Raw genomic sequence first — 22,426 nt, 5'->3', positions numbered from 1 at the left:
TCAGACATGACGTGCGAAAAACTGCTGTGCGCACAACTGGGGAGTAGTAAAATACCTACTCCCAGCAGACTGAAAAGACCAGAAGAGCAAAAAAATGTTACATGTTTGACGTCACAAGTCTCGATCTCATCATCTGAATCATGTCACATGACACTCAGAGTCACTCAGAGTCAGACAAAACATCGGGCATCCACACAAGATTTTGCCAAATCTCCGAAAGGGTTTGCTTGTCAAAACCTTGATGTTGGGGACTTTATGCGATTTAGATTTGATAAACCTTGCGAGAGTGAATTTTGCGACCCCTAAACTTAGTTTCTTCTCCGTTTTTATCACGTGTACTGCGAATTTCCCACCAAAATGGCGCGGCTTCAAAGTCGCAGGCTTCACAGCCGCTGCGACGCGCAGACGGCAAGGCCGAGGATACGAATCAGCGCTGCAGCGTACACCATTGGTACACGAGGTACAAGTATGGACAAATCACCAATCGATCATTATCTTCCCAGAAAAGAAGATTTTACGAATGCTCGGATGGAATGGATTGGTGGTTGCATTTTGTTTTTATCCTCTAGGAAGAAGTGAAGCCCACCTTTCCCTGCGTCGAAGTAGTTTGCTGTTGATACGTGGTGTTTTCAGCCATGGCAGAGGTTATGGAATCCATGGAAGAGGAGAGTTTGAGGGAGAATAAGCCACGCCGCAAGCCCAGTCCTGCTAGCTTTGAAATGGACACAATTGATGGATTTCCAATTCGCAGTTTCACAACTGGTGAATCAGCGAAGGTAAAATATGGCACCTCGTCGTTTTCTGATATTGTAGCTGTATAATAGTATGTGGACGTACGCCTTGTGTCCGTGTTGAAATGGCCGTGTCGTTACAGGCGTTTGTTTCTCAGCATGAGACGCAGCGTATCCAGCGCGAGGAGCAGAGAAGACGCGAGCAACAAGCTCGCATTCAGCAGCAACAGCTGCAGCACTATATGCAGCAGCAAAAGCTGCAGCAAGCAGAAGAGGAGCGGGCGAGGAAAAGAATGCGACGCTTGGAGGTAAGCTTCCTTGGATTTCTCTCCTATTCTAAACCTACCTTTGCCGAGCCGTCGCTGCTATGTACGCTGCATGAATTTTTGAAATAGCTACTGCAGCCAATTCAGTAATGACAGTATGGTCTAACAGTTGCGTGTTTCACGTATTCGATGAGTGAGTGGCTATCTATCTCCGAGGACGTAAACTATTGCCTATTGGTTGCGATTTCACTTGTGTGTATGGTGGCGACTTCGCTACACACATTATCGCGATAGGAGGACAATGCCAGGTGCTTCGAAGTTGTCGCCTTTATTCGCAGCCTAGGTTCCTTTGCCCGAATCGACAACGATCATACATTGTGTGGACGGAGTGAGAAGGGGTGCGGAGGGAGTTGCGAAGTGCGATGGAACAGTGACGTGGCTTATTGCTATTGGATCTCAGCAGCCTAGTACGACAGTCGAACATGGTAATTGCGGACACCCGATGGACTGAGGCCAAATGTCCTCAATTCTCTGCAGGGGCGTAGCAGCCGCTCTGGCCGGTCCGGGTTTGGCCGGACCACTTTTTCGCCCGACCACGACCACCATAGTAAAACAATGCCAAAAGTGCCCGGAATGCAGGATTTTGCACCCTAATTTCAAAAAAATTAGGGGGGAGACCCCCCCCCGCTGGACCACCGCCAACGGCGGTGCTACGCACCTGCTCTGTTGCACCCATGCATCATGCACGTCATTTTGTTCGTTGCAATGAATATGACCATCTCACGTCATGTGCCACGAGTTCGTGAGTTTGATATGGCGTATCGAGTAACAGTACGCGAACAGGCTGGGGCGGCAGGCTAGCTGGGCCGGTCTGTCACCATACGCAATCCTGTATGCATGGTACAGAGTGAACCCCGGTACCCCAGTCAGTGTGTATGCGTTTGTCTAGCTCAGATCGGTGCAGCGCAGTGCTGTGGGCACGCGAAAGTGTCCGCATTTTGTATTTCACAGGTTACGGCGTTTTGAAGTGTCCACGCATGCTGAAATGCACACGAAGCCAATGGGACTGCGACGAACCGTCCTTACTGTACGGGTGTCTGCAAGGATATGCTTGACAGTACTGCCACTGCGACTGGACACATGCCTTTATTACAACCTGATATGCAGTTAGAACGAAAGAACGCTTCTACCCAACATGTAGCACATTGCTTGCTACCATTGCATCATCGCGGTAGCACTGGGTTTCTATGTACTGTTGCACCCGGTGAAATCCGACCCAAAGTGCAAAACTGGCGCCCTCTTAGTCTTACCTGTACCAGTCATGATTACATCATGGTATGTGTACACGTGTATGTCCGGCTGTATTCGTGGCACTTCTAGGGCGTCAAAGGCCGTGCAAATTGAGAGCGTCAAATATGCACTCTGGGTCGGATTTTTTTAAACGAAATACAGTGATGGTAGGCCCTAAGTTTGGAAATATTATGGGGAGGGCCTGATGGCCTGCATGTGTGTTTATGTGTATTCTGTTGTGTGTGTGTGTGTGTGCAATTCCCGGTATGCTGCAGGACCACAAGTATCCTGAGTCGGAGTTCATCACAGAGCATGGCATTGACAGCATGGTACCATCACCGACTTGTGAGCGAAGCGTTCGTGTCAAGTCCGACAGTGTGAGTATAGCGTTGGCGTGACGTGGAACAGCTTTTACCCGTGCACATACAGCCACGTACATGCGTGCACACACACGCGCTTGTGCACCGGCCAAAGGACTCGGTTTCTGCCAGGTTTATTTAGCTAGTGCCCTGACCAATGGAGCCGAAATGATTGCCACTCAATTTAAGAAGAGACAAGTGGTTGCAGACCGTTGAATGGCAGTGCCAGTTCAGTTTCCGTCAAGTTATTGCCTGATCTGACTGTCCAGTATCTGGTTATATTTGGTAGGCACTAGGCACACAATGCACAACTTGGAAATACTTGTATTTCTCTCTTCATAATGGCAAGTATGTATCGGCGAGGCTGCTCTTTTTTTTTCAGGGCAAGTTGCCCTATATGTGGTAGGCGCAACCAGCTGTAGTACATTGTATGTCCGACGGTACATGGTTCGTGACCTTTTATATAGGGCTGGTATCACAGTGTGTACGGGTGGAGTAGACTTGCCCCACACTAAACCCAATGGCGAGAAAACGATGCATACCTGTACATCCCATTGCTCAGTACACTGTATCTTCAACAAAAAGTTCAAGGAGGCGACATCACTCATTTGCTGTGTCCAATGTAAATGTACGCTCGATTTGCACAGGACTCCGACTACGAACCATCGGTTGCCAAGAAAAAACGCCGTAAGTCACAGCCCTGCTCAGTGCTTTCAATTATGCTCTGCTTAGTCTGCTATTGCTCTTGCTGTAGCAATGGCTGCCACTACAGTCACTGCTGCTGCTGCTATGTTGTGTTGCAGTTGAACCTCGTGTTGTGGACGCCTGCCAACAAGGGACACACTGTTCCAATGTCTGATGCTGCCAATCAGTTTGTAGTATAGTCATCAGTGAGGACACGGTCCCTTCTAGGGTATCTTGAACTGGGACATTCCACCACACAGTAACACCTGTAACTAACGACAACCCATTGGAGCCAGAGAAAGCGGTCTTTAGTAATAGTGGCAGGTGGTCCTTAGTTAGATGCACCGCACAACCATAGTATGAATGTGAGACCGTCCGTGCCTGGCAAAGTGGTCTGTAGTACCAGGCTGGTCGCTAGTCACGGTGGTCTTTAGTTACAGGTTTTACTGTAGTACCAGGCTGGTCGCTAGTCACGGTGGTCTTTAGTTACAGGTTTTACTGTAGTACCAGGCTGGTCGCTAGTCACGGTGGTCTTTAGTTACAGGTTTTACTGTAGTACCAGGCTGGTCGCTAGTCACGGTGGTCTTTAGTTACAGGTTTTACTGTAGTTGGTACTTCAAAATACAGTCAGACCTCGCTTAACCACACACATCCGTTTTCCACAAAAAAATATCCGGATAGGCGAGGGAACCGGATAATCGAACACCGGTTTTGTTGGATGCATCATGTATGCTGTACATCTGTAGCCAGCTATTTTCTTCCGGATGACGAGGGATCCGGATAAAAGAGGACCGGATACGCGAGGTCTGACTGACTGTACATGATCAGTCAGTCACTTTTGCGTCCTTTATACATTGCTTTACCGCTTTGTTTTGTTGTTTCTGTTTGTAGGTACGTCGCATAGCCATCGCAGCAAGGGACGCATCCAGTCTCAGCACTACTCCGGTTCGAGTTCGTCCGACGAGGACCGGCCGCCGGCCAAGCTGCCCAAGCCGATGCTGGGCTCGGTCACCGTCGGGCCGCACGCCATACGCCACCCGGCGCCCATGCATCACACGCCGGGCAGCATGCGCGCTGCGGTTCATCACCACGCGCCGCCGCCGTTACATGCAGGCCCAGTGGTGCAGATGCCGCCAGCACATGGCCACCAGACGCATGCTACGGCAGCAGCCGGTGCCGCCACACACCGCGCAGGTCCGGAAGGCTATACGCACACGAGTCGCGAGGCAATTGAGCAGTACAAGCGCTCGATCATGGGTAAGTGGCCGTCCGTAAATAACGGTGTGTTTTTGAACGCGAAACACATATACACACGCACACATTCACGCACACTTTGCGTCCTTGTTATTGAGTACCTCTGCTCGTTTGGTCGCTGCGAATTAAAATAAAATCAAACAACAACACACAACACACACACACACAAACAAAACACACACACACACACACACACACACACACATATGCACACGGGCTACAGATTCCAGAAAAGTGAAAGCCGCACCCGGTATTTGTGCTGTGGCATCAACATACAGCTCAATGCAGATGTCAAGACATGTGTCTTTGCCAATGCAATCATGTAACATTGAAGTGCGTAACCCCAGTGCATGCACATACCATCTTTCGGCGGTCAACATTTCTTCACATGCTTCTTTGTGGCAGCCAGAAAGTACATACACTGGATGTGCTCGCCACACATGACCCAGGCATGTAGCGTATCAACAGACAATGCAATACACCACCATTGTTACATGCGTGCGGAACATTAGTACTTCAGTACTTATTTTGGTTGGTGTCCATATTCGGTTGCAACTGAGAATGGGGGAGTCAAGAATTTGGAGAGGAGTTCATTTTGTGGACATATTTATGTAATTTTTTACGTTAGTTTCCAGAGCATTGTGCCACTGCATGCTTATCACCTTTTCGTTGTGAAGTTGCTTAGTCTTCCAAGTCGCCCAGGCAATTAGTGGCTGCACTCGCATCGACGTGTTCAAATAGGTTTGCTCTCATTCCAGAACTCCGGGTGTGTGTATGCTCACCACCCGAAGACATTGGTTTATACTTTGGACGCCGTAGGTGCTTGAGTACATCTCGTTGCCTTCTGAACAACATCTATCAAGTGGAAAACAATGTACCTGCCGTTCCAGGGCGCCAAGAAGTACGAGTTTGATTTCACTCTTGTATGTCAGTTTCCCCCATGACTACATGGCGCTCGCCAGTGCTTGAAAGAGAATTTCACGGTTGATGTTTGGTCAAGAGAAGGGCACAGATCTGTTGAGTGCCTTGAACAGTTATGGGGGGGGGGGGGGGTCAAATTGTGGGCGGTTTGAGTGACTATCACTATCGCTACCCCAGCAATGAAGTCGACTTGTCTACTCTCATCTGTTGTTTTCAACTTGCAAGGACACAGCTGGCTTCTGGCTTCTTCGGTATGGTTGTACAGTAGCTCAAAGCAGATTCACGGCAAAGAGAATAGGCAGCTTTCTGGTGATAATTTTACTTTGTCCCTCGCCCCTCCTACATACCCCTTCTTATGCTTACACATAGTTGGACATTGTGGAGTGTGTAGAGTGATATCGATCCTCTAGGTAGGAAGTTTACTTACGGGTGAATTAATTTATCCGTGCGTTAAAAAGTGCTGTATGTGGCGAACTGCTTTTGTGTGCATGAAAATATGCGGCTTGGTGCCACGACATCCAGAGTATACTCGTCTCGTTACTCCGAGTCCCTTATCGGCGATCTTTTTTCTTCTTCTTTTCTATGATCTTTGGCTTCTCTATTTTGTATTTATGTATGCATTGTAGTGAATCGCTCCCAGGCACAACCCAAACCTCCCCAGGTGACCCAACCCTCCATGGCGCCCACTACCACCGCCAGCGGCAGCAACAGCAACAGTACGGCTGCCGAGCAGCAGGCTGCGGGTTCACAGGCACAAGCTGGCCAGGGCACCAAGTGCCCGCACTGCTTTAAGTCACTAAAATGGGAGTACAACCTGCCCCGTCACTTGCAGTGCTGCCCGGTTAAGAACGCGCGGTCCGGGTTGCTTGTGCCGGTGCCTGTGCCTGGCGCCGGTGCCGTCTCGCTGGAGCCGCCGGGTGGGGGTGGCGATATGGGCGTTGCGCGACCCTCCTCTACCGATGAGTCCAGTCCTGTCTCCTCGCACACATATCCCCGAGGTAAGACACTGGCTGGCTCACATGCGCACACACACATATACACACACACAACCCTTCTTCTGATTTCACTTGCATGATGGGACACAATGTGCGCCCTGCGAACACTGCACACAGCACCATTGCACAAGCACACACATGCTGACTCTTTGCGAGATAGCACATTGCTGCTACCGTGAGTGCGGGGAGCTTTCCGGAGCGACTGGCACATGCAGTACTTGGCCTGCCAAGACTCGTCAAGGTGTGAAATTCTTGTGGGATTGGACAAGGCTTCGGTTTTCACTGCTGTCTATCTGCCGCGTCTTGTCGAGAACCTCACGTCATCCACCTCTCTGCTTTGCTGCTGCTGCTTTGCCTCTATCTGCTGCAAGACTAGCAGGACGAAGTCTTTCTTGTTCTTCTGATGGCCTGATGTTTGTGGGAAGTATGCTACCGTGAAAGCAGGGAGTGCATTCGCTTTTTCCGAAAACTCTACATCATCCACTAGTGCCTGTCTCTTTCTTGCAGCGTATTCGCTTTTTCACACAAAACTAATGTCCGAGATCTCATGGCGACCTGTCCAATGCAGATTATGGCTCTCCACATCGTAGAAAACTCCCCACGCCTCTCTTGGTCCGTGGAGGAGATGATAGTCTGTTTCTTGCGGTGAAGCTTGACCAAGCTGCTTTCATCACAGTCCTGACGTTGTCTGTTGCTATATGCAGTTCTTGTCTTGTATGGCGGGGTTTTGCCCTGCACCTCTTAGTCTTGGCGGCGACTCTCGCTGGTTGACACAAGGACGCCACGTCATTGCTGTGCAGTCAGAGAAACTGAGTAGGTTGGGTTAGGACGCTTGCAATCTACTCGAGTACGTCTGCATGCAGCTTGGCGGTGCGTTGCGCTTGGGCGCTAGTCAGTCCTTCTTTCTGTGCACCTCAGACTGTGCTCAGTTCCACCCATGGATCCTTCGGGGGTAGGCATACCGAGATAACGAGGGGTAAACGGTAAACTCTTTCCGCTATGATAGCGATAGCTGCGAATAGGGCCTGCTCTTCGTTGCGCGCTCCGGTGTGTTCATATGTTTGTGTGTGCGTGTGTGTGTGCGTGTGTGTGTGCGTGTGTGTTCTTATGCGCTCATGTGCATGCGTGTAGCGAATCGAAACCCGGGGCCAGGAGGTGCGGGTTACAAGGTTGAATCCCCAGCACCCACCACCCCTGGCGTCGCCACCACCACCTCGCACAACACCAGTAATAACAACAACAGCGGTGGCGGTGGTGGTGGTAACGACCAAGGTGCCACTTGTCCGCACTGCTTTAAATCTCTCAAGTGGGAGTACAACCTTCGCCGCCACATGCAGAGCTGTCCCGTCAAGAACGGCAAGGCAGCGCGGCCTCCCACCCCGCCGGGTTTCGAGAACCTGTCCTCAAACAATGCAGCTGCGGCGGCAGCAGCACCGGGACCGCAGACAGGAGGCGGAGGAGGAGGGAGTGCTACTGGTGGCGGCGCCACTCTCAATGAGCTGCTGGCGCTGCGGTCAGGTGAGGTGTCGCCGGCGTCACTTGGTGTGGGTGCTGCACTGCATGTCAGCTCTGGAAGCAGAGGTAGGTCAATGTTACTTGCTAGAGCTGTGGGGTGTGTGTGTGTGTGGGGGGGGGGGGGGGTTGCTACCGACAACTCATTGTTATGTTACCTGGTTACATGATTGTTCACCATGATGTTGGATAGGTCTGTTGGTCTTCGTGAAATGTTGCTACTTGCGTGTACATGGTATAGTTCAAGTGGTCGCAAGACCGGGGCTCTGCCAGCCGATGATGGTTGTAGTCAGAAGCATTGTTTTTGATACAGTGCGTTCTCCGCCTTGTAACATGCTATCAACTGATCAACTTGTGTTTACATGTCCAAAGGGCGGAGGGAAGGGGGGGGGGGAGGGGGAGGGGCACGTATCCTTGGTTGAGGATATGTGCATGGTTGTGCCCCCTTTGGCCAACCTTACTCTTCGTGACCATTGTCCTCGGGCCTCTCCTGTCCATGCTCTGTGAATGTGTCTATCTGTCTGTCTGAATATCTGTGTGTGTGTGTGTCTCTCTCTCTCTCTCTCTCTCTCTCTCTGTCCTCTCTTTCTCCATGTCCAGGCGGGCCATCGCGTGTACATGACGGCCGACACTTGTCGACTTCCTCCTCAGCATCTGCTGCTGATACTAAACCGATAGGGGTAAGTCTTGTCATCGGTTAGCTTACCGTACGGGGGGTCCTTGTTTTCTGGACCATGCTTTTGAAGAGCAGGATGCTGACCAGTGGCGTAGAGGGTCCACCTTTGGGGGGGGGGGCTTTGGCTTCACAGCAGGCACTGAGCTGCGATCCCTAGGCAATTTGGGCCCAACATGTATATGCTGAAAGAAGGTTGATGCACGTCACCACGGCTGTAAACTTTACAGATTTGTGTGTCCATGTTATGCTGAAGTTCAACTGTAAATGAATCCTTTGCACTAACCGTACTCCTCGTACCTCTGCTCATACCGCCACCGCCTGCCTGTGTTGTTATTGAACTTGTGCTCGCAGCCACTTCCACTGCGCGGCCCCAACGACTTTGCTATTCCACATGCCCGTGTGTTTGACAAGGAGGTAAGTACATGTATAGCCGCTGTAGAATGGCCCATTTTGGCCGGTAAAGGCTTTGCCTATGTATGAACCAGCACGAATTTTTGAGGACAATATCCAGCTTTCAGTGTTTCTTCTCAGAAAAGAGTGCATGCTATACGGAATGCAAATTTAGATAGGCATGAGTAAACTTTAGCGAAAACACTCCTTCGTCAGTTCTCTTTCTGATGTGTTGTGCCACCTGGCGCAATGTAGGATCCAGATAGACAGTAGGTAAGTTTAGTCCCATGCAACGGATACGGGAACGTGGGTGATACACGTAAAGTTCATGCAGTGGACCCACGTTCGGACTGTCGTTTTTAGTCACACGGAACAAACAAAAGCATGAAGCGAAAGGCGCAAACTTGGCCAAAGACGAAGCTTCGAAGCTCATAGAATATTTTGATTTCGTGCTTCGAAAACTTCTTCAGCTGAGCACCCTCACCGCTTGCACAATGCGCTCTGTTCCGGTTTTCACTCACGTTCTGGCAGAACGTGGGTGAGCCTCCATACACAGCATATCGTGAATCAGAAAACGTCTGTACGTGGGTCACTGAGTACCACGTGGTACACACACGTAAAGCACACAAGGATTATGTGGGACTAAACATCCCTTGTGTGTCTGCAGAACCCATGTTTTGTGTGTGTGTGTGTGTGTGTGTGTGTGTGTGGTGTGCATAGCATGCTACTTCATATCTGCTCAATATTTCATAGCTGACTTTGTTACCAATTTGCCAGCAGTACATATGGGGCCATCACACCATTGAACTTGGTCCTTGGCGCTGTGTTGACCTCTGCGAATGTGTGTTCGTGTGTGTGTGTGTGTGTTCACGTACTTGTGCGTGTTCTTGCATGCGTGTGTGACTGTGTGGTGTTGGGGTATCGTTCTCTTCATTTGCAGTATCCTCGTCTAACGATGGAAATTCACTGGCCGATCCTTCACGTTGCCATTGCCAACCGTATGAAACAACACATCGACGGTGGAAAAGAGGTGTGTGACTTTTACTATGATGTTGTGCACAGTGGAGATGTAGCTGATACTGTGTGCTGCAGTTTCACTGGTGACTGCTGTACTGCTGGCGATTTCGTGCACCGGTGGCATGCTGATGGTGTTGCAAAAGAGGGATCCACTGACGGGATTCGAACGCAGCACACCCTATCTTTCCAGGACAGTGCTCTGTCGAATAAGCTACCTCCACCGGGGATCATTTCTAGCTCCAATCACTCTTGTGATAAGTTGTCTATAGAATGTTTTTGTGCATGTCTGTTCTCGTTGCTCATTGCTACCTCTGCATTTTGTTCATCTTCATGTGCCTATGTGTTGCGTGTCTGCGTGTCTGTGCACCCCAGCCCCAACCCAAAAGTAGGATTCACTGGCACGTGTAGACCAGGCTAAAAAAGTGGTGGTTAATTCTTCAGCCTTGCAAGCTGCTGAATAGTGCAATCCCAGGGCCAATTGCTAAGGCTTGTGCTGTAGTTTTGCAGTCATCGCCTATGGAGATGGGCATCAAATGTGTCTTTGCCCGTGTCTGGGTGTGTGTGTCTGTCTGTCTGTCTGTTCATGTGTGTCTGTGTATGTGTGTGTCTGTCTGTCTGCCTGTGTATGCGTGTTTGTGTATCTGTGTGGATGATCACAGTGCCCGTTTGAGGAGATCCACGACACGCTGCCACCCTACTTGCCGCGGCCAACGTTCCACCACACCCCTGCTACTAACGGCATTGGCAACGGCGCGCCGCCGTCCTCCGAGCCACCAAGCAGCCATGGCAGCGCCACCTCAATGCCACTCACGACGGTCTCCTCCGGCCAGTACGGGCCGGCGGCTGATCATCACGGCCCACCAGCCACAGCCCCTGCGCTGCCATCCTACTCGGGAGTCAGTCCAGGCGGCAGCGCGGCAGCGTCGACGGCAAGTGACTCGCACTTGACCACCGAGCAGCGGCGCAGCGGAGGCACTAGTCCTGCATCGTGCCGGGGCCTCACACCACCACCGCCACCGCTGCTAAAGGCACAAGGCGACAAGCAGCAGCCAATGGTGGACAGTGCCAGCAAGGCTAGCGGGGTCGAGTCGGCCGGCACCCAGGCGGCGTCCAAGCTGCGTGAGCGTCTCGAGCAGCCCGTATCGACGTTGTCGTCTGCCCCTAGCTCTCCCGGCGCTGCAGCAATGGCCGTCGCCGGCGGCGGGTCCGACAAGTCCTCGTCCAACGGGAAACCCACCGCGGCTACTGCAACGGTCACTACTACCAGCAGCAGCACCAGCGCTGGTAGCACAGGCAGCAGTGGCGGTGCTAGCAGACCTGTCAGTACACCTGCTGCTGCTGCTGCTGCTACTGCTACTTCTTCTGCTGCTACTACTGCTGGTGTAGCACAGTCCAATACACTCATGAGTGTAGATCACAAGTCACTCGTGTTGATAGACAAGAAGCCCATGGTGGGAATCAAGACGCCGTCCGGCATACAGTATATTGAAGTCATCGTCACTCAGATGAACAAGGTCAGCACCGGCAAGGTGCTGGTGCGCCCAATCAACGCGCTCAGCGCAGAGCTCCTTGAGGCCATCACTGCCAAGCCGTCGACGCCGCAAGCCTATGCCGGCTCGTCTGCGCAATCCACTAAAAATGCTGCTGCTGCTAGTAGTAGCGGTGGTGCTTCGGTATCCACAATGGAAACATGTTCGTCCGGCTCATCCGCGTCAGGCAGCACTGCTGCGCCCACGGTTACTACCACAGTGGCGGGTAGTGGCAACAGCAGCAGCAGCAAGCCTGTTGCTGGTACTCACCCCGTCATTCTCCCGCTTGCCGCACGCGCTGACCAGGTTGCTGGCGGCAACGCGCGGCCGGTTGCCGGTGGTAACAGCACTCGGCCGGTGGTTGCTCAGCAGGTCAGCTCCGTGGCAGCCCGCACCAGTGCAGCCATGACTGTCACGTCAGCGGCGGCAGCTGCTGATTCCAAACCTTCGTCAAAGACGGCCTCGCCTGCTCCATCGCCGGTGACTGCTCGCTCCCCCTCGGCCAGCTCTGCGCCGATATCGCCAGCAGCAGCAGTGCCAGCACCAGCCACCGCTCCCTCACCGCCCAAGTCTGAATCAAGCCCGACGAATGTGTCGGCCACGACAGCTTCGGGCAATGCCGGCAGCAGTCCAGCTACCCAGTCGTCAGAGCGCAAAACGTCTGACATCGCCGACTCCAATACTGCTGCTGCTGCCGGCGGCGGTACCGCTGATGACAAAGAGGGCTCGACGGTTGCAGGAGCTGATGAGCCCGCGAAAACCGGGAACGCCTCCGGCGGCAAAGATGACAGTACAACGGGCGGCGGCGACGGAATTGAATCGAAGGAGAAGGCCAGCAAGCCCCACAAGGAGGAGTCTGGCGGCCAGTAACGGTCGTGGACTTGCACGTGTCGTGATTATCAAAGAACACGTCGTCTCTGAATAGTTATCCGATTGTGTGGTGTGGGTGCAAATCTGTACTGTAGATCATGTGTAGGTCCTGCACTTGTGTCGTGCTGATGCGTCGCTACTCTTGTTTGCCTTGTTTTACGGATTAAGAGGAACCCAATATGTGTGTTTCGCTGTGGTGTGAGTCAACATATCCATCACCTCTCTTTCTCTCTTCTCTGTCTGTCTCTCTCCCATCACTAGTCTGTATGTGTGCATTTACACAGCACACGCGACTGTCTAGAATGCGTGTGTCGCTTTGCTAGAGTATTGCCACCATGCTGCTAACCATGGCCACACCGGGTGGCATGTGGCTACACACTATCCTGTCTGCTCTGGAGCCACACGTGAAGTTGCACAGTATCGTCCTTGTTCTTTTGCATACAAATTGATCTGCTCCCTGCACATAGGGATATACTCCATGCTCCATAGGATACTTTTGCTTTATTTTATCACACTGATTACATTGCTATTATACTTTCTGTTGTGCTGACGCTGCTGCTGCTGCTGCTCCTGCTATGACTAACCATGTATGTTGTTTCTGTGTTGCGCTACGTCTTGTTGCTGGTGCCGACAATGAGGACCACCGTGATGTTACAGATTGTGGTATTGATGAACAGGATTTTATATTGTGCACTGTTTATTGTTCGTACTTCAAAAGTAGATTGGTGCCTTCTATTCTGCACTAGTTGTCCCGACATTTGTGTTCATATCATGCATTTCTTTCGCTGCGATCGTGTGTTCCGTTGTAGTTTCTTCCTTCCAATAGCCAGACGTGGCTGCATGGCTGCTTCGTGTGTCGTCCAGTCAACGTGGTACGACTTGTTCTGTTTTCTTTTCTTTGTTTTTTTTAATGGTGTCCTCGCTGCCGGTGCCCGCTCCCTCTTTCGGTGTTGTGTTGTTTGGCACACAAACATTTAACGGCTTATAACCATGCCTTCTTTTTAAGTTCTAACCACTGGGTGAGACAAGATTGCATGATGCGTGATGGTACGAAACTATGCGTGCAGTCAGTCTGCTGTGGAGTTCAATGGCATGCCGCTGGTGCAGAATTGCACTTTTCAAGTGTGCATGCCTGCATGGAACTGTACGTGTGTGTGTGTGTGTGTGTGTGTGTGTGTGTGTGTGTGTGTGTGTGTGTGTGTGTGTGTGTGTGTGCGTGCGCTTGTGTGACACTGCGTAATAGTGTAGTCCTCTGAAAGGGCGATGTCTGTTCCTTCGTTCGGTCTTGCCTTTTGCACATGTATGCAGGGTGCCGTAGCAGTACCAAGTCTAGTCGATGGTCCATCCGTGGACTACAGGACTACTTCGTGCTTACTAGCCTGCATGTTTCATGTGTGTCTGTTGTTACTGTGACATGTGAGGTGTGCGGCTCCGGTGCATGCAATTGCATTCTTGAAGAACTTTGTAGCCCCTATTACATTATCATGATCATGGCTGCGGCATGCATGCCTAGACTGTTGCACACCTATACATGAAAGTAATTGGTCTGGATGGATTGCCTGTGCTGCACGTGTGTACTTGCCTACCCTCAAACCATGGTGCGGGGCTCTCTACATGCAGCTTGATAAGTTCACAAAAGTACATAATCCCCAAATTACCCAAATTCTGTCCCCCGTGAAGTCCGCGGATTGCAGAATTTCCGCAGAATCTAGTAGTGTCTGCAGAATTCAGAAAATCCCGCGGAATATTGCAGAAAAGAGAGAAAACTGCTTTTCTGGAGACGTTCGATGTATGTTCACAGCCAAACCAACCTGCTTGTGACTTTCAAAAAGAACTTGCAGCATATTTTAGAGCTTTCAATTTTTTTGACCAGGATTTCGCATAATTTTGGTTTTGAATTTATAGGGATAACAAATTTCGGTTGGGTTGCGGAAATTCGATCTGTTTTTACGCTCTTTGTTCTCGCAGAATTGCTGCAGAATATAGAAGGATTTGCAGAATTCACTGTTTTCCGCCGCAGAATTCACGGGGGACAGCCCAATGCTGTAATCCCCAAATTATGCAATTATGCATATTGGGTCTCGCGCCGTTTGCTGCCTGCATTACGTAGCCACAAACTATGGACCATTGCGTCATTATTGATCTGCTACGATTTCCTGCAGGAATCCGCGGACAGAAAGTTTAAATTCTGCGCAGAATTCTGCGGCACAAATCGCTACATTCTGCGGCGGATAGCGTGAATTCTGCGGCAATACTGCGGTATTTCTGCGGCGCTGCACCGGCGAAAAGACATGGCTATATGCTATGTACAAGTATCAATAAAAAAATTAGTGGTCGAAAACAAAAAAATTGCAAAACTCCCTCGACTTTGAATGCAACAAAATAGCGACAGGACATGAGACTGCACTGTGCATGTGCATGAATATGAAGCGCGTGCTTGCATTGCCCCCAAACCGTGAATTCTGCGGGATATAAAAAAAAACATGAATTTTGCGGAATTCCGTGGATTTTACCGCGGCCGCGGAATCGCGGATCCCTGGAGGGACAGCCTGCTTCCAAACCCGCTTTAGTAGGAGAAGTCAGGTTTGGATGATTTAGTACATGTGTCGTGCAACAAGTATTGCCTTTGAACTTACTGCATTGCACGTGAAACCGTCGAAAAACTCAAATCCAGGCAACTGGATTGTCATGTCACTATGTGATGCATTCAGCTCGCTGCGCAGAGCACCCATAGCTCCAAGATCAGGGGTTGCACACTCGTGGGGTTATATACTCTTGATAACAGGCACACACTTGTCACCAAGCATAGACACATTGGCATGCAACCGGGGAGTCGTACAAGCCTGCACACGGATAGTATATTACGACCGGGACTTGTACTTCAGTACGACTCAATGCCGTCACAGACTGTCACACAATCGACACCACAGACCCAATGCCGTCACACACTGCCACACAATCGACATCCCAGACCCAATGAATGCCGGCACACACTGTCACACAGTTGATGTCACCGTGGTCAGGCACTGATCCAGTGTTGTTATTAATCAGCAGATGAAAGCATGGAGTCAAGGCGAGGTAGTAGCAAAATCAAGAACACAGCAATAGACAGCAATAGAGAGAACAGCCATAACATGACTGTGCAGGTAGCAACAATAATGTAGTAACTTAGGAACACCAGCAGATATAGCAAAACCTGCCAAAAACCAGTCAGGGCAGCAGCTATTTTGTTCTATGAATAGACCAAAAACCAGTCAGGGCAGCAGCTATTTTGTTCTATGAATAGACCAAAAACCAGTCAGGGCAGCAGCTATTTTGTGCTATGAATAGAGAGACACAATGCGTAACGATTATTCCATGAAATATTAGAATTCAACGGTAGATGGGGGTGGGGGGGGGGGGGGGGATGTGCTTGCGTTGATGCCCACTGTCATGTGCAGCATTGCACTCAGTCACGCACACACTCAGTCATACGCACACGCACACACACACACACACACACACACGCACACACGGGGCACACATCACAAGGAAACGGAGGAAACCGAGGTGACCGTTGCCATCACACGTACCACGGAGGGATTGGCCGCAGCATCCCTGGCCGTCGACATCGCCAGCGACGGCGACTGAGAGAGATGCTCGGAAAGGTTGGCGTAGTGCTGCCGGAAATGTGAGCGCACATGCACCATGTCAAGCGCAGGGGTGCCGCACGACTTCAGAACCGGTGCGCGGAACATCGGCTGCAGACCGGTGAGTTGCATGTCGGGTACCTGCTTGAGAATATCCTGTACGTTGGCGACCGGCGGCGGAGCATGACAGTGCAGTGGTCGGCCGGACATGCGACGTGCTACTTCAATCTCCGTTACCAGGCTATGCAGTGACGGTACCTGGCGTGCTGTGACGCCCTGCAGCAGTGCAGGTGCACCCGGTGGAGCTGCGGCCATGCATGACCTGTGCAGAGCCTGCGCCGACTGAGCTTCGCTGCGCAGGCGCAGGATTTGCCGATCGGTAAGCACGCTGACCGAGCCATGACACGACGGTTGCGTGAGCGACATGGCATCGTACGCACTCAGGAAGTCACACATCTGTACAAAGAAAAACAAACAAACAAAAAAGAAAAAATCACGGTTCGCTTGAGATTCGGCTAGACTGAGATTTCAGTATCCATAGGAACACCATCACCCTGCAAAGATCTAAGGCGCACATGCAGCTCCTAAAGCGGTGGGAGGTGAGTAGACCAGCCCACCAGCAAAGTGGTCTGTACACAACCAGTGGCACACTCTTGGGAGATTATTTACTCCCGGCTGCGATAGATATAGAAATAGCAGGGCTGTTTGTGAAAGGTGGTTCAGAAGACATACAAATGAAATTTTAAGACCTGTTTTTTTTTTTCTCACCCACCTACGTACCTTTGCTGTACACCTTCCAAAGCAAAACGTAGGCTAGGCTTTAGTTTTTACACCGGTGTTTTCAAGGTGTACTAGTGTTGCTACGTCCTCAGCGAAGAGTGTGTGCCGTGTAACCCGTGTTACTGGGCAGGTGTTGCAATTCCACTAGAATTCAAGAAATTAGAGTAGACGGTTTGTAGTTTGTCAAAGAAGTGATCACCGTGAACGCAAGTAGCCACATGCCTTACCTTGTTCTTCATCCTGCTGACCTCACGCTTCACAAAGCCATGCCAAGACAGGGATGCTGGCGAGGACGGGGATGCAGATGACACTGCTGCATGGGTGTCTAGCGACCTGTTTACACAGGCAAGGTCATCTGATGGCGGTGTTTGTGTGTCACGAGTGTTGTTGCTGCTGGTTGGAGATTGCGGCACTGCGGTGTTGGTGTCTATGGTGCCAAGCATGCTGGTCGTGGAGAAGGCAACGGCCAGGCGAGGCAGGCGAATAACCGCGTCGGTGCGAACACCTCGTCCAGACCACTGCACACGTCCCGGCATAATCTGATTACCACCACCGCCACCACCATCATCATTCACATCACCACTGCCATACTCTAACGACAACGGTGTCAGAGGCTGTCTCTGCAGTCGCCACAGTGCCAGTCGCAGCAATCCGTCATTGTCCAGAGGTAGATCGTACCAGCCTGGGTGATGATGGCGAGATGATTGTGGCGATGGTGAAGTGGCGCGAGGGGCAGCGCCAGCACTTCCCCCAGAGCCACCGTCACTGCCACCGCCCGCGCGGTATTGCGGTGATGAGGCACAATCTGAGCACGGAACAATCACACACACAGATGTGGAAGAAAGATGGCTCAAGAAAACTTCACACAAAGCAAACATATAAGACGGTGTAAAAGAAATAAACCAACGTAGAGAAAACTCAAGAGTGGCACCGCCATCAAGTAGACAAGAAAAAAGGAAGTTGAGTGGAGCTGAATTGAACACAATTCTCATCAGAAAAGAGAATAATGTGAGTAACATAGTGCATGCTCACACACTGTGAGCATGATTGTGTGTGTGTGTGTGTGTGTGTGTGTGTGTGTGTGTGTGTGTGTGTGTGTGTGTGTGTGTGTGTGTGTGTGTGTGTGCGCGTGTGTCCCATATGGTGCAGTGGTATGTGCAGCGATTTCCAATCGATAGGTTGCGGGTTCGATTCCCGACGATTATGGTCACACACGTCTTTCTTCTCTTTCTCAGACTCTTCCTGACTTTTCTTTCATTCTCCTGGGTGGTTACCAACAGCCAGTGTATGCCGGAGTATGTGGTGTGGTGTGTGTGTAGAAAAAAAGAAGAAAAAATGGAAAAAATGAAAAATGAAAATAGTGATTCACTGGCCAGAAAAGTCACTTCAAACAGCTGTGTGGTGGATACCAGGCTAAAAATAGCGGCGGTCAATTCATCAGCCTTGCAAGCTGTTGAATGGTGTAATCCCAGCACAAGTTGCTATGTCTAACATAGCTGTTCGCTATCATCGCTCCCGCGATGGGCATGTCTGAGGTCTGAGGTGCGCGCACGTGTGATTGTGTGTGTGTGTGTGTGTGTGTGTGTGTGTGTGTGTGTGTGTGTGTGTGTGTGTGTGTGTGTGTGTGTGATGAACTTTTCAAACAAAAGTGCGGGTTCGTGCCACTGGGGACTATGGGCTTTCACATCTCTCGGGTGCCCTGGGGTTCGAGTGAAATGTGGAGTAGTACGAGGAGCCAAATATTGATAGAGCAGTAAAGTACATGTAATAATGTACACTGCCTGACTGACAGTGACCGTGAAAGACACTAGAGGCTAGAGCATAAACTGCATATCCACCAATGCATGCAGAGTAGGGAAGCACACAGACAGACAGACAGACAGACAAAGACCAGCACACACTTGCAATTGCCCATCGCCAAAAAAGGCAAAAATGGGTCATGTGGGTCTCCCCAGGAAAGGGGAGTGGTAGATATTCACAAAACAAAGGACCCCCCCCCCCCCCCCCCGCGCTCACACACAATAAAAAGCACCCACCTCTTGCTAAGACATTTCCAATCTCCACGATGGGACTGCCAAACTGGCGTGACGATCGGCGTGCCCGTGCCAGCAGTGCAGACTCGGTGAAGTACTGGGCCGGTGAGAGATAGACGGGAAGCTGGTGGGGTTCGGATGCCTCTCTGGAGAAGGTACTATGCAGCACTGTCAATGCCCAGGACTGCATAGCCGCTTTGACCATTTCTGGCAGACCCACAGACGTACTGCAGTAGTCTACAGCTGTTCCCAGGATGGGTCCGCTCTCCAGACTGATGTTGCAACAATGCTGCGCTAGCTCTCGCATCGTAGGGAAGTCTAGGTGCAACACACAAACATAGACACACAGGCACACACAAACACAGACAAATGCACAGGCACACACATACACAGACACACACTACTGTCCAAAGACTGCAGACTACCTAGTGCTAAGTTAGTAACAGCACCAGCACCACCAAGAGCAAGCCAAGAAATACAACTCATTGTGCACGGGGCATGAGAAAGTTGATGAGTCACATATTCAGAACAGCTCTCCTGGCCAGGCTTGCCTATATTATAATAAGACACCATATATCATACCTGGCTTCTTGAGCTTCTCTGCGTCAAGATAAACATCTGAGAAGTGCTCCAGCTTCACACCAAACCTGCATATCATAATTATGGCAGAAAGCAAAAGTAGAAAGCACAACATTACACAAGATTACTCATCTCAAGGCAGTGATATAGTCTTGGAGAGTACATTGCACACCACGTGGAATGCATTTCCATACCAAAGCAGTGTTGGCACACACAGGTAACAAACTGGATAGTACATGGATAGATAGAGAGAAAGACAAGAACAAAAGTAAAAAAAAATCATCTACAGTCACTGACCTCAGCCCAGTCCACGATACATTGTACAAGCTACAACATTGATACCAGCAAGGTGTATCTACTACCGCAAAGTCGCGGGTAAAAGCCGGGTTTGCATACAAGCACATCGCGGATAGAAGCCTGAAAATCAACCGGGTCAAATGCATATAAGCCTGTCACGCGTAGAAGCCTGGCTTCTATGCAAGCGGGGATCGGGTAGGTCAAGAGTGCATGCGCTATGTACGGTGCATAGTAAAACTGCCGCCATACTGGTAGTCAGTGGTAGATCTACGCGTGTCGCGCGTAGAAGCGTGCATACAAGCCTGGCAAAAAAAATTAGTGGTGCCTATAAGCATGGTTTGCATTAAAGCCTGATGCAGAAAGCGGCTTATATGCTGATAAGCCCGGCTTTTATCCGCGACTTTACGGTATCTCGTGTTTTCTGCCATGCCAGGAACACATGCACCAGCAGCAAGAGCGTGTTTGGTGCCCTTCTGACCTGCCTGGAACACAGAGACAAGACTGCACAGCAGCGTACTCACCGTTTTTCAAGCTGCACCACGTCGTCAAAGCCATCATAGATGACCTTGAGGTGATGGCGACTCTTGAGCAGATCCAGCACATCCTCAGCAAGGCCATCGCGTTCTGACACCGGGTACAGCAGAGCAGCAGTCGGCGTGGCCAGCTTGATCACTGTGATCTTGCCAGCGCTGTCATAGTCAAACGAGACACCAAGCACCTGCGAGTTCTGCAGCTTCTCCAGGCAACGGTGCACCTGCGCCGCTGCATTCCGGCCATGCACAACAACCTGCCATTTTCCCCAAGAGCAAAACAACACACAAGGTTAACACCAGACAGAGATAGTCTACATATTGTAGCATTAGTTTTCTGTTTCACTGAGTGAATCTGATGATGGGCCATGCCCGAAAATTTGGTGAACATTCCAAGTGACGTATGCAGCAAAGAGACCGTGTCTGAGTGTGTGAGTTTGAAGGATCCTAATACTCAGTACGGAGTGAAATTGTACGAAATAAATTCAGTGCAAAAGTCACCCACTATATCTATACCATAGTTTGAAGCACTACTATATTCTGAGGTGAGTTAGTTTAGCTCCCAACCAACGAAGTGCGTAACACAGGACAACTAACTACTGTCAAGTACCGTAGATCTGATCCCTCTCCAGTTTCTAACCCTGTTGATTTCTAAAGGTGAAGTGACTTCGACGTACAAATGAAAATTACTTGAATACCGTAATCTTCTACCATATTTGAAGAGTCGGCTGGAAAAGCTGCAAACCCCATAATATTCTCATATGTTTCTGTCAAGGTTTGCAATAAGAGCAGCTTTTTGCGCCCTGCTCACTCCATTTATAATTATACATCAGGGATGAATTTACTGTCATATTTTTGCATAGCAGTTTCTGGTATACGATAATCACAGTTGTGTAGCAGTCTTTGATTTTGATTAGCATTTTTCTTTGAAGGTTGGGTGTTTCCCACATTGTCCTTCTTGAGAATGATACCTTAAAGCCCATTGAGAGTAGATCCACCTGCACCACACATACTGCACTGTATGCATGTCACTTGGCAGACCAGCCTAGGCATGGATAGCCTGTATGTATCGCAGTTTTCTGCGAGTCACGGTGACTTTTGAGTAGCAGTAGATCAATTTTGCATGATGCGATACAAGATAAATTCATCCCTGTACATGTATGCAATTGCTGCAATCAGCCTGCTGAATTAATATCCCGCAGTTCATGCTGTTCCACCTTGCAATTTGCTCTCCAGTATCAGTTTAACTTCTCCGGAAGATTCTAGTGGGACAGCAGTTTAGTTGACTCACAGTCGGACTTTGTTGAGCAGTGCGGTGGGTAGGTGTTAAATAAACGTGTGTTGCCAGAAGTGTTACACGACTGTGATTGTACTCTTCTTCGTTTTCAAGTCAATGAAAGTGTCCTTTCTGTGCTTATGCTTCGTGCAGTGGTTCGGCTAAGGTGGTGACGGGTGGAGGACGTAGTAAAGTGTAGTAATACTAATAGTATGGCCGAAAGCTCTTTCGCACTATTATAATTGAAAAGTTACCTCGCTATAGAACAGTTTGAAGCACTACTGTATTCTGAGGTCAGTCGGTCTAGCGCCAAACCAACATACTAGTAGTAGTGCGCAACAAAGGACAACCGGCCACTGTACAGTACTGCAGGTCTGAACACTCTTATTTCCTTCTATCTGTGAAGTGGCTTAGATGTGCACACGAAAATTACTTGAACGATCTTCCATGACATTTGAAGAATAGACTGTAAAAGCTTCAAACCCCACAGTATTAGAAGCTATTGCAAACTAGAGACTTTACAGTTTCAAGGATAGTACCTGGCCAGTAAATCTATGCTTCAGTTTCTTTCTCTCAGCATGCGAATGTGACATACATCTCCTCTGCACCGAAGCAGCAACAGCAGCGGCGAGAACGGAGCCCGAAACGAGAGCACATTGGCCAACTGCAAGCCTCAGGACTGATGCAGCCATGGCTTCGAAGCACCCCGGTGACACTGTAGATCTATGACTATGAGTGGAAAGCTAACAAAAAACTCTTGGAACGATCAATTCGAAATGCCACTTCACTTCTGAAAAATGCTTGAAAA

The 22,426-nt window shown here is 50.1% G+C and overlaps 2 protein-coding genes across 5 annotated transcripts; one reads left to right on the top strand and one right to left on the bottom strand.

Moving 5' to 3' along the window:
* The first annotated feature begins 503 nt into the window (after nt 1-503).
* On the top strand, nt 504-13,565 carry LOC135821030 (mucin-19-like). Of its 4 annotated transcripts, XM_065334087.1 has the most exons (12): nt 701-776; nt 875-918; nt 1,020-1,039; nt 2,563-2,664; nt 3,294-3,333; nt 4,222-4,587; nt 6,132-6,503; nt 7,632-8,083; nt 8,609-8,692; nt 9,040-9,102; nt 10,019-10,108; nt 10,755-13,565. In XM_065334087.1, the coding sequence occupies exons 1-12, from the start codon at nt 733-735 to the stop codon at nt 12,492-12,494; spliced, it is 3,417 nt and encodes a 1,138-aa protein (XP_065190159.1). In that variant the 5' UTR covers nt 701-732; the 3' UTR covers nt 12,495-13,565. The 4 variants fall into 4 exon arrangements, with proteins under 4 accessions (XP_065190157.1, XP_065190158.1, XP_065190160.1 ...); XM_065334085.1 differs by having other exon boundaries at nt 504-776; nt 875-1,039; XM_065334086.1 differs by having other exon boundaries at nt 505-776; nt 875-1,039; nt 7,632-8,081; nt 8,613-8,692.
* A 1,902-nt stretch (nt 13,566-15,467) lies between these two features.
* LOC135821029 (uncharacterized) lies at nt 15,468-22,341 on the bottom strand. Its single transcript, XM_065334083.1, has 6 exons — nt 22,158-22,341; nt 20,334-20,599; nt 19,519-19,583; nt 18,940-19,254; nt 17,131-17,708; nt 15,468-16,579 (listed from the first exon to the last, which is right to left on the bottom strand). Exons 1-6 carry the CDS (start codon nt 22,308-22,310, stop codon nt 16,019-16,021), a joined length of 1,938 nt encoding a protein of 645 aa, XP_065190155.1. The 5' UTR covers nt 22,311-22,341; the 3' UTR covers nt 15,468-16,018.
* Nucleotides 22,342-22,426: the final 85 nt, after the last annotated feature.

The sequence above is a fragment of the Sycon ciliatum genome, chromosome 7, assembly GCF_964019385.1.
Source record: "Sycon ciliatum chromosome 7, ocSycCili1.1, whole genome shotgun sequence".
In the NCBI taxonomy this organism is placed as follows: Eukaryota; Metazoa; Porifera; class Calcarea; order Leucosolenida; family Sycettidae; genus Sycon; species Sycon ciliatum.
Note: the sequence above shows the minus strand (reverse complement) of the source record. Positions and strands in the feature narration are given on the sequence as shown.

Excerpts from the sequence above, each read along its gene's own strand:
- LOC135821030 (XM_065334085.1), top strand. The coding sequence starts at position 636 with ATGGCAGAGGTTATGGAATCCATGGAAGAGGAGAGTTTGAGGGAGAAT. Across the intron at positions 777-874 it reads CAACTGGTGAATCAGCGAAG|GCGTTTGTTTCTCAGCATGA; the intron begins GTAAAATATGGC and ends GTGTCGTTACAG. Across the intron at positions 9,103-10,018 it reads CCCGTGTGTTTGACAAGGAG|TATCCTCGTCTAACGATGGA; the intron begins GTAAGTACATGT and ends CTTCATTTGCAG.
- LOC135821029 (XM_065334083.1), bottom strand. The coding sequence starts at position 22,310 with ATGGCTGCATCAGTCCTGAGGCTTGCAGTTGGCCAATGTGCTCTCGTT. Across the intron at positions 20,600-22,157 it reads AGCATAGATTTACTGGCCAG|GTTGTTGTGCATGGCCGGAA; the intron begins GTACTATCCTTG and ends GGAAAATGGCAG. Across the intron at positions 17,709-18,939 it reads TGGAAATGTCTTAGCAAGAG|ATTGTGCCTCATCACCGCAA; the intron begins GTGGGTGCTTTT and ends TTCCGTGCTCAG.